Below are 12478 nucleotides of genomic sequence, written 5' to 3' on the forward strand. Positions count from 1 at the left end.
TAATACATACATATAGCCACAAAATCCACAAAGTGTTGTGAATAATGCATATAATATTTAAAAGAAACCAACATTTTTTTTATTAGCAATAAGTTGTAATGAAATTTCGTAAAGGTTAATTGCATAAGTGCACATAAAAATCATGGCACACACGGAGCAAAAGCTTTACTTATCTATGCTTTAACATTGCTTTCGATTTCAATAGAATATTGAAAAAAGCTTGATATAATCTAATCATAGTATATAATGAAATTTGTAGAAATAAAAGTGGGTTATGTTACAAAAATGTAGTACATGTTTATTTGGATTATTTTGACATTAATAATCGCTAGAATTATCCAAAAATGTTTCTTATATCTACTCCAGATTTTATTATAACATTTTTGGATTTATTACTTTGACAAATTTATATAAGAAAAACAACAAAAAAATGAAAAAATTTAGGTAATGTATAGCGATTGATAATCTTGAACTATATTTACAAAATAGCTATACAAATATTCTTTCTTTAACTACTCTAAACTGCATACTTACAACATTTATTAAAAAATGAGCAATATAGATATAAAATTTTATGATTTTTACAGGTATAAGTATTTGGAAAAGTATTCCTACATTAAAAACTATTAGATTTATTCACAATTGTCAAAAATAGTTTTTTTCGACTTACTTCATATTAATTTAAGGATTAGTAAACTAATAAAGTATCATATATCTTATTTGAAATGAAAAAAATAAAAAATAATTGTTATAGCTACTCTTAAATTACATCAGATTAATGCAAGTATTAGAAAAGAAGCAAAGTCACATAATAGATGATTTTTAAATTAAAATTCACAACCTCAACATAATATATGTTTTTTAAATGAAAACTTATTTAAAAACGAAAATTCACAACTGCTAGAACCATCCAAAAAATTCTTTCTATAGCAACTCTTGACTTATTTCAGTTTACTTTAAAGATAAGAAACTTAATAAAGTATAGCTACTCCTGACTTTGTTATAACAATTAAGGATTTTTCTACTTCAATAGATTTAAGAATAAGAAAAACAATAAAGTAACATTTATGAAATGAATAATCTTTATCCAAAAATTTTTTCTATAGCAGCTCTTGACTTTCAGTTTACTTTAAAGATAAGAAAAGTAATAAAGTATAAGTATTACTGTCTTTGTTATAAAAATTATAGATTTTTCCACTTCAATAGATTAATTTAATAATGAAAATTTAAGAAAGAAAAACAATAAACTAACTTAATATAAATTAACAATCTTTATCCAAAAATTCTTTCTAGCTTTGACTTTGCTCTCAACATTTTCGTTGCGTTTACAGTATTTTTGAGCGCTGCAAAGAAAAAAAACAACGAAATATTTTTGTTGTGCACGGTCGCTGCAGCAATTAAATGCATGGCACTCGCCCTTGCCATTTCCCCTCTGCCATCCCCTCTGCTCCCCTCTCCGCTCCGCTGCTGCTTCCCTTCGCCAACTGCTTACAAATAGTTCCAATTGCGACTGCATGTTTTTTTTGCTGTTTTTTGTTGTTTTTTTGACGACACACAGACACACAGACACAGAGACACACGTGCATGGACACTTGTATTGACGTTTGGTTGGCGACAATTGATTTTTGTTACGTTTTCGTTTATTTTCATTAGTTTTTTGTTGTTGTTGGTGTTTTTTTGTGGACAATTTTGTTTGTGTGTGTTTTTGGTTTTTTAGCAATTTAGTTCGTTTGCTTTCTGGCGTCGTTGTTATTTAGACAACTGCTGAAAAATATTTTCATGTTTCCCCTTTGGCTCTTTTGCCATTTAGATTCTATTGCTGCGACGATCGAGCCAAACACGCGCTGCACTTTGCTATTTTTTTTGTTCATAATTGTTGTTGTTGTCAAACTGCATGCGAAGTTTTTCTGGCTACTTTGTCGGTGTTTTTTTTCACTTTTTTTGTCTAGCTTGACTTGACTCAATTTCGTCTTATCTAATTTTTTTTTGTGCTCGCCATTTTCATTTTTGAGAAACGTTTCTGTTTTAGTTTTGTATCTCTTGCGTTTGCCTTTTGTATATTTGTCAGTTGTCTTCTTTATTTTTTTGCATTCTGCCTTCATTTTTGTTGTGTTGTGTTTTGTTTATTTTTGTGTCGAAATCAGGGCAAATTCATCATCATCAACAACATCGTCGTGCCCGTTGCGTTTTTGTGTAACAAAGATAAGGTTTCGCCAAGCGAATGAGTGGGTTCTCTTGTTGTTGTTGTGGTTGTTGTTGTTTCTAGTTCGCGCTCGCTTTTATTCTTTATATAATTTGAGACAAGCGAAGAGGAGACGAGAGAGAGAGAGAAGCGCACAGTATAAAATATTTTTTTTTGTGTTTGCCGAGTTAATCATTTCGGGCGAAATTTGATAATTTGAAGGTGACCCCGATTTGTAAAAAAGGCGTTGCATGCACTAAAAAAATGCGCCTGCACATTTGGTCTTTTGATAAGCAACAGCAACAGCAGCAGCAGCAATGGAGGCAACTGATGCCACACACGGCGTATGCGCGATGTGTCAGCACATAAGCGATAATGCTTATGCATATTGCCTGCTTACGTATTTATTAAAAATACAGCAACAACTACAAAAAAAAAACGCGTAAAAAATTGTGCATTGCATTTACCAAATTGCATGCGCCATGAGAATAGAGGAAAGAGTGTGTGGAGAGAGCGAGAGAGAGCAAACACATTCTCATATCTCAAGGCAGTTTTAATAAAACCCAAAACTGACATCATAAAACATAGCGCATATGACAGCAGCCGGCATACAGGTCGCATACGTAACGTGTGTGTGCCATGTGCCATGTGCCACAGAGTCAAGCTGCCACACCCAGCTAGCCAGCTATCCAGCTAGCGGCAACACACAGACAAAGCAACAAGTCGTTGTACCCAAATATATAGCAAAAAAAAAAAAGGACAAGAGTAGAAGAAAAGAAAAACTAAATAAATGAAAACGAAGCAAAAATACGAAGCAGCACATGAAACCAAACTCAAACTCACACTGCTGCCACCTGCTGCAGTGCCACCCACCAAAACACAAATGCAACACCCAAAAAACAAAATAAGTAAAACCAAAAAAAGGAAGCACAACCAAAAGCAAAGCCAAAGCCAAAGCAAAGGCAATGTTTTTTTTTTTTTGGGAGGTTGCTTTGGGTGTGGTGCAAAGGGTGGCATTCTTTTGCTGCTGCAGCGCTGCCACTGCGTTTGTATTGGTGCTGGGTAGCAAGCTGCCTCCTGTTGCGCATAGAGCGAGCGAGACAGGGAGACACAATGCGAAAGCGAGAGAGAGAGAGAGAGCGAAAGCGAGTGCAAAGTAAAAGTTTCGTAACGTTGTTTTCACATTTCCTGCAACGCGTGACGGGCTGGGCTGCCAGTCAGCAGCCACTGCCTGCTCCAGCTCTACTCTATATAGAATAGCACGACGTCGTTATAGTTCTCATTCTCATAGTTGTTGTTGTCGTAGTTGTTGTTGTTGTTGTTGTTGCAATAGTGATTGTTGTTGCCAAAATGTGCGCACAAAACACGTCGAAAATGTGCCACATGCCAGCAGCAAATGGAATCGTTGTCGTTGGCTCCTGTTGCATGCAACAGTTTAGTGCCACAAAGTGCTGGAGCGGGGAGTGGGAAGCGGGTGGCAGGGAGTGCAGTCGAGAGACAGACACAAATGTAGATAGACAATGCCGTTAGCTCAATAGCGCCCATACAAATACAGACAACAACATTTCGACATGGCACATTTAGCATCCTTGAGCGGCATTTAACTTCGTTTTGTGTGTGTGTGGCATGCAACACCCGCAGACATGATACCGACCCTGCCACACACACACCAACATACAGACAGACAGCACTGTCGACAGCATCCTCTTGTTGTCGTTTCATTTGATTTAAAACCGTGTTGGCTTCGTTTATGCAATCAACTTTGGGTTCCTGTGTTGCCAGGAAATCGAATTTTGGGCCAAAAGTTTTTGCGCAGCACACAAAAATTAATTTTGTAGTTGCTGCTGACGACGACGACGACGATGATGACTTGAGTTGCCTCAATGCGTTGCATTAGGGTCAAGAGCAATGGCCGGTGCAAAAAACAAAAAAAAAATAGTTGCATGCAAAGTATGGACAATAAATCAGCCAATAGCCTAACAGCCAATAAAACTCAAAGCCAAGAGCAAGTCCAATGGCAAAAAGTAAACAGCAAACAGCAAACAGCAAACAGCGGACAGCAATGGCAACGGCAAACTTGTCTTTTTTGGTTGTCGGTTTGTAGGTGAGCTGGGCCATGAACGAGCCGCGGCGCGATCGCGACCGCCACAGCAAATGGCGACCTTACAAACGCGAAGCCGCGCCAGCAACAAGTCAACTAGTCAGGCAAGCAAGCAGCCAGTCAGCTTGGCAGGCAGGCAACTACGAGTAGTCAAGCAGTCGCCCCATTGAGGCAAAGCCAACACCAACACCAACACCGACACAAAACTGTGCTGTTGTCGTGGCTGTTGCTGCAGATCGCAGATCAACGTTAGAAATGGAAATGCGCTTCGTTGCATACAATGGCAAGGCAACAACTGCAACAACAACAACTGCAACTGCAACTGCAACAACAAGTGAGCCAAATGTGTGTTACTGTAACTGAGCCAACTCTTTGCAGACTGAGTGGCCAGTCTGTGAAGTTTAGTTAGGTGGCCAACAAAACGGCTTTGGCTTCGTTTGGTTTCGTTTTCGATCTTCCTGTCATTGTGTTGTTGCTGGCGCGTGCTCATGCTGCCACAGTTGCACTGTGTTGCACTGTGGTGTGTTGCATGTTGCATGCGCCCGCAGCAACAGGTGAGAGTTGTCATTGTTGTTGCTCACGACTCCGAACAGCAGCAGCAACAACAACAACAACAACCAGTAAACAGCAAACACTAAATGGCCAATGATCTTTTATCGAAGTTGCCACAAGCACGCAGCTCTAGCGCTTCGTATTGTTTTGTTTGCCAAAACGGAAGAGTTCATCAACTGTGGAGGCTGCGATGCCACCAAGCAAAACGGAAGTGCTTAATGTGCTGCCTGCCAAGTGTCAGTGTCAGCCCAAACGAAGCATTTATAAGACTTGAAAAACGTTTTTATACCCGTTACGAATAGTGTAAAAGGGTATTATAAATATGTGCCTGCGGGAAATGTAATAGACAAAGAAGGGATTTTTGACTCTATAATATGCACTCTTGATCAGCGTCAACAGCTCTGAAGATATAGCCCTGTCCATCTGTCTGTCCGTCTGACCATTTGAACACCTTAACCTATAAAAAATAGAGCTATTACTTTGACAGCATTTCTTTGTAAGCAGCTAAAGTTTGTTTTAGATCTTGGCCTACGCCCACTTCCGCCCCCTCAAATCAAAGAAGCAAAAAAGAGCTGCTGGTGTTGGGTCTTAGTTGCTTTGGTAGGCAATATGGTATATTTTGTACACGGTGGTATATATTTAAATATAGTATAGTATAGTATATTGGTATGCCAATTCCAGCCTTCGGTATATTTTTGGTATATCCAGTATAAATTGTTAGTATACTTGATATGCATTTTCAGTATATTCGGTATTAATTATTGGTATATTTACACATTTTCGGCACATTTTAAAATAGTTCAACACTGTTTTACATTTATTATATTATATATTTAAATATAGTAGCATATCGATATGCGAATTCCAGCCTTCGGTATATTCTTGGTATATTCAGTATAAATTGTTAGTATATTTGATATATATTTTCAGTATATTTGTTTTCATTATTAGTATATTACATATTTTTGGTATATTAAAAAAAAAAATTCCACACTGTTTTACATTTATTGCCATTATATACTAATTTCAGCCTTCGTTGTTTTAAGTATATTAGGTATATATTTTTGGTATACTTACAATACATTTTTGGTATACTTGGAATGTACATTCGGCATATTTGGTATTTATGTGTGATATATTCATTCTGTATATTTTCAATACATTTTCGGTATATTTGGAATGTATTTGGTATATTTTTACAATAATACCGCACTGTTTTGCATTTATTAAAAATGGTTAGCAGGTATCTCACAGTCCAGCATATTTGACTGCAGCTTTCGTACTTGTTTCAAAGTAAAACATGAATCATCGTCGTGATTTTAATACCAATTAAATATATATGCCAAGCCATTGTTGAGACTGCACGGCGTATGAGTAATCTGCGTACGCAGTGAATTTTCTTGCTGTAACCATACACAACTAAAAATATTGTAGTTTTTGAATGCGTCAGTTTTGCGATTGGCGTTACAATTAATTTCCAATGTAATATGCGGTTGAAAGTTTAAATTATTACGTATACGTAAGTTTTGTGGGAAGCGAGCGATGAATAAGTTTAAGATGTAGAAATTGAAATGTATTTAATTATAGTAGACACCCTTGATCTTCGTTAAAAGCAATGCTTAGTTAATTGCCACGTTCGAAATGTTTTCGTTTATTAGTTTGCAATCGAGGCGCCAATTACCATAAACAGCATGTAATTGGCAATATGCTTAATATATGTGTGAACTAAATTCAAATACTGCAGACAAATGAAGGTCGCAAAGCAAAATATGCTACTAAAATGCAATTTATAAACAAATTTCTAGAAAGTCAAGTCAACGCGAACATAATTAATAAAAATGATGGGAAAAGTGCAATAAAATAAATGTAATCGATCATTTCCGCAATGCTGAAAAAAAAAAACATATAAAAGTAATTTGATGAATGCATCTATTCAATATATGATAAATAGTTGAATGTGGCAAGCAAATGCAACAGCAACAATACCAACAACAACAACGCCTCCATATAAATTAAATGCAAATTGTCTATTTAGAATAACAAAAAACTTAACTCGCACTCGTATTGAGCAGCCAATTGGAACAATGGAAAATTGCTGCAATTGCTCGCTGGCTGGCGAACAAACAATTTCAAGGTTTAACATTGGCCACGACTCCAAATGTTTTTGTTTTTTTTTTCGTATAATTAACAAAAATTTGGCTCAGACCTTGGTGGCAATAACAACAACGAATTGAAAAAATTGAGGCAAAAAAAACTGAACGAATTCTAAATTGAAAATTGTGAATTGTAAATTGAGAAGTCGAGAATGGCGAATTATTATTTTGAAACTGGTTGAGCTGAGCCGAAATTGCACTTTGTGCCCAGAATTCAGTATCGAGTATACGACGAGTATGGCATCAAAAAGCGATATTAACTGATATTAAATGTGCACACCAACTCGTTTTTCTATAGCAAGACACTTGATTCTGTTCTATCTCGTACCTTTGAAGCCAATAAATTGCGTTGTCGTCGTCGTCGATTTTGCCATTTTTTTCTAATACCCTATAGTTAGCAGATTTAGTATTTGATTGGTTAATAAAGGAAAATTTATCAAGGGCAATGAATGAATTATAATATGCCTTTAGGTTGGAATTGAATTGAATTGAAAGCCAACTAATGCCACAAAAAATGTATTATTTTTGGTATTAATGTATTAAGAATTTTCTTACTCAAGTATATTGTATTATCTTCGAAGATCAACTTTCTTCTTCTATTAAGTAATTTTTCATTTAATTTTGTTGTCTACTTTATTAAATACTTTAGATAACTATGTTAATGAATTTCTTACTTGATTTTTTGTATTAAATATTTTTTATTGAATTTTTTGTCTGCTCTTATTTTTTTACATATTTATACTGTTGTTTTAAGTTGTAGAGATTTTTATAGAGAATAATCTATAAATTGTACAAAGACATCAAGCTATGTTATTTGATTATTATATTTTAGATAGTTGTCTCAGTAATTTCAAACGGTTTTGTATTACATTCTTATAGACAATCAATAATATTTTAATAAGAAAGCTTTCATTTTAGTTTTTGACACGTTCTCTATCGAATTATTTTGTAGCAATATGTTTTTAAGCCATCCTACTGTATGAATTGAAGAACAATGATGTTGTTTAGAAGGAGGAATAAATTCTCTTTTACTGATAACTTTTTAAGTCACGTTTCATTCAGTTTCTTTTTTAATATATAAATACAAAATGAATATGAAATTAATCACAGAGTATCTGTTGTGTCTGTCACAATCGCCTGCAATATTTTCACTTGTTTTTTCGTGATTTTTTTGTTGTTATTGTGCGACGGCACATGTTTCGCTACACATGTGTGTGTAGTAGTACAGCTTACAGATATATATACATATGTATACAGTATATGCTGGATGCATACTATATTATATGGCTACAAGTTTCAAGCTGCAATCCGGCCTTGATATTTTGCAAAAATTTATTTATGAAATCAAATGCATGCGACTGAGAAATAGAGACATGCAGCTAGAGAGGGAGAAACGAAGACAGAGGAGAGACGAAGCCAGAGACAGAATCAGAATCAGAAGCAGAGACATCGACATCGACATCGACACATAGCGACAGCAGATACTTGTTGCATTTATTATACTTACTATAGAGAACGAGATGTTCGATTGAATGAGTTTTTCGCTTGGCTTTTTGTGTATCTGTAACACGTAGAACTGATTACTATGCTTCAGACACTTGTATCTCAAAAATTGTATCTGTATCTGCTTTCGGGCTTGGCTTTAGCTGCTGCTGGAGGAGAGACAGGAAGCGACACTTTGCACTTGCAAAAAAAGAAAACAGAATGAGTTGATGCTGCACATTTTTGTTCGATCGTCAGCGACAGCAAATTGTGTTTTCAATGTAAATATGGTGAAATTATAAGCAAGTAAAAACCGAAACGAAAGACTAGCTTGGAAAATATATTTTAAGTAATACCAAAAAGGCGTTGGGCTGGCGCTGCGAATCGCTCAATCTATGGCCCAAGGGAAGCAACAAATTGCTGCCTCTCTCTCTTTCTGTTACTCAAGTCTTTTCGACTGAACGTCCATCATAATCAACGTCCATCATCAGCTGCTGATGTTGCTGCTGTGGCTGCCACTGTTGCTGCAACTGCCGCGTGCTCAGTTGACACACCCACCAAGTGGCTACTGCATGCACCAAAAGCTGCACGCCAACTGCCAATTCCAATTCCAATTCCCCTTCTCCTTCTCCTTCTCCATTGCCTGCCTCCAGCGATGGCAGCAAGTAATTTTTCATCACCCAGCCATAGTCATAGTCATAGTCTAAGCCCATCTTCAAAAACACAAAAAAAAAAAAAGAAATGACTATGCTTTGCTACCAGTTTTTTTTCTTTGCAAAAGGGAGAAGCAGCGATTGTCTGTTGCAAGTTGCCTGCTGCCTGCTGCCTGTTGCTAGTTACAAGTTGTTGTTCGCATATCTGATATTAGAATCTCAATTAGTTTTCCTTGCACTGTCTTTATGCGTATGCCGTATTTGTAATTTACTTTCGGTGGGCAGTTTTTTTTTCCAGCCTCGAGTTAATAATAAACCAAAACCCGAATATTTGTATAGACTTTAAAAACAATTAAAAAGTCGTCAACAAAATGAAAAATAAAATTAATTTAATGCAAACGCCGCCAACAACGACAACAGCGACAACGACAACGGCATTTGAATAAATTAGTGTAATAGTCAGATTAAATAGCAAACTGACAAACGAGACAACTTTTTGTTGCTGTTGTTGTTGCTGTTGCTGTGTGTGTAACTAGGAAATATCAAAAACTGGTAGCTGCCCGAATAGTAAAAGCCCCACAATTACAATTAAAGCAACAACAAAAAAGTAGATATATATAAATTACAAAAAAAAACCACACGACTGGCGACTTGGCGAGAATGCAACAACACGACGAACAAAAAAAAAAAAACTTAAATATTTTTCAGCATATGAAATAATAATAAGAATAATACAACAACAAAAAAGTGCAACAGGTTTTGTGTGTGTGTGTTGTAACCTTGAAATAAAACTCGTTTAATCATTTCTCAAGCGACTCGAAAATGCAATGAAAACAACAGCAACAACAGTCGTTAAATGGCGCATTATAAATTAAACAATTTGAACAGTGAGACAGACTTGCATTGGAAAAATTTTCGTATTAATCGCACATTAATTTCGTTTGCTCACTCTCACCATCACTTTTCTCTCTTTTAATTTTTCAGGTACAGTTGCATCAAAAACTTATTTCCGCATACGGTTATAAACACAGAGTGGAAGTGTAAGAGATATATATTTGATATCTAGTTATAATGGCGGAGTGCTCGTTTGCCAGATGCCAGCAGGAGCGACGTCTCATCAAGCGAGAGCTAATGAAATGGTCTAAGGATATGCTGCACATTGTGGGTGAGTGACCAAAAACGATTTACTCCGCATACAACAACGATTGCCACCTTGCCACACAATCCAATAAAAGGAGAAATAACACGAGTCTCCCAGACGCAAAGCCAATAAGCCCAATAATATCTTCGTGTCTGTGAACTGACTTTTTTTTGTACCCGCCACGCTTAGGGTAAAAGGGTATTATAACTTTGTGGCCAACAGGCAATTGGACTCATTTTCGACCACATGAAGTATATAGTATATTCTTGATCAGCGTTCGTCTATCTTTCTATCCATATGAACACATAGATCTCATGGATAATTGTTATATCAATATACCAAATCTACACTTCAGTATATTTTTAAAATATATTAATTTGGTATATTTAAATGTTAACACAGTCTTGTTTAATTTTATTGTTATATTAATATACCAACTATACTTTTTGAAGTATTTTGATGGTATATTAAATTAGTATATTTAAATGATTGTACAGTATTATTTAGGTTATATTGAGAAACACTTGTTATATCTATATACCAAATATACATTTCGGTATATTTTAGTATTTTTCAATATATTAATTCGGTATATTTAAATAAAAACTCAACACAGTTTTGTTTTTGTTATATGAATATACCAAATATACATTTTGGTATATTTCAGTATTTTTGGTCTATTAATTCGGCATATTTAAATGATAATACCTCAATGTTTTACTTTTATTGAGAAATACATGGTATACCAATATACCAAATAACTATTTACATAGGTATAGTTCAGTATTTTTGGTATATTAATTTGATTTTATTACAAAACACTTTCAGTATTATTCGGGATATTAATTAATAATATTAATATTAATATGCCAAATATACATTTTGGTATATTTCAGTATTTTTGGTATATTAATTCGGCATATTTAAATGATAATACTACAATGTTTTACTTTTATTGAGAAATATATGGTATATCAATATACCAAAAAATCATTTACATAGGTATAGTTCAGTATTTTTGGTATATTAATTTGATTTTATTACGAAAAACTTTCAGTATTATTCAGGATATTAATGTGATATATTTAAATGATAATACAACATTATTTTGTTTTTATTGTGAAACACTTTCAGTATTTTTTTGGTATATTAATTAGGTGTACTTGTGCTTTTATTAAGAAAGGTCAACGAGTATCTCACAAGCGAGTAAACTCGACTCTAGCTTTTATTTCTTATTTTGTATTTCACCTGTATTGGGAGATTTGCTGTTAAATGCCAAATGAAGTGCATGTTGGTATTTTTTGACTTTAGTCCACTGCTAATCAACATAAGTTCTGCCAAGTCCTTGCCATATGTTGCGCTCTTTCTCTCTCCACCTCTTTCACTCTCGAGCTCAACAGTATATAAGCAAGGGCTAAAGGGCTAAAATAAACAACAACAAGAGCTTCAGACTTATAGCTATAGATACTAAAGTCGACGTCGACGTCGCCGCTGCCGTTGGCGTCGCCGTTGACGTCGCTGTCGACGTGAGGACTAAAGCAAACACCAAGAAAAATTAACATAAATTGCAGTTTTTTATTCACGTTTTTCACGTTTTTTTTTTGCCATGTCGTTGTTGTTGTTGTTGTTGCTCTCATCGTGCTTATTGCATTTCTTGCTGGGCAACAGCCTTATCCTTCGTCCTGTGTGGCGGCAACACTCTCATTTCGGTTTTTGAGCACGTTTAGCACGTTGCCGGCAACCGTTCTCCGCCCTCCGAACTCCGCCCAGCCACCTGCATTAAAATGTTAAATGCCTTTTGTTGTTGTTGTTGCTGTTGCTTCAGCTGAATTTTTTTCTATGTACATTTTTTTCTTGTTCTGGCAACCACCAGAGCAACAGCAAAAGCAACGTCGACGACGACGACGATGACGATGAGCGAGCAGAAACTCGCAACGAGCTCAGAGCTTTTTGCCTCTGCTCGTCCTTGCCCGCGTCCGTGTCTCCGTGCACTCAATTACTTCCTCAATGCGCTCCATAATGCTTATCGTCCTTGTTTCTAGTTGACATTCCCGCACTGCCAGCCAGCCACCCAACCAGCCAGCCAAACGCTTCCAATGTCTGCCTGCCTCAAACCCTTGGCACATTTTTCCAGCGACAATTTTTGTTGCCACTCAACGGGTGGTTAAAGGAGGGGAGAGGGAGGAAGGGGGAGGGAGGTGCTGTTGAGTCAGT

At 35.9% G+C, this 12478-nt stretch overlaps 1 protein-coding gene across 2 annotated transcripts in view; it reads left to right on the plus strand.

Annotated features, from left to right (window-relative positions):
* The first annotated feature begins 10120 nt into the window (after positions 1 to 10120).
* Positions 10121 to 12478, plus strand: part of LOC132787064 (putative uncharacterized protein DDB_G0277255) — a 66127-nt gene continuing 63769 nt past the window's right edge. For both annotated transcript variants that reach the window (XM_060793944.1, XM_060793945.1), the window contains exon 1: positions 10121 to 10288. In XM_060793944.1, the coding sequence (XP_060649927.1) occupies positions 10195 to 10288 (94 nt within the window). In that variant the 5' untranslated portion in view covers positions 10121 to 10194. The remainder of the gene's footprint in view (positions 10289 to 12478) is intronic.

This window comes from Drosophila nasuta, chromosome 2R (assembly GCF_023558535.2).
Source record: "Drosophila nasuta strain 15112-1781.00 chromosome 2R, ASM2355853v1, whole genome shotgun sequence".
NCBI lineage: Eukaryota > Metazoa > Arthropoda > Insecta > Diptera > Drosophilidae > Drosophila > Drosophila nasuta.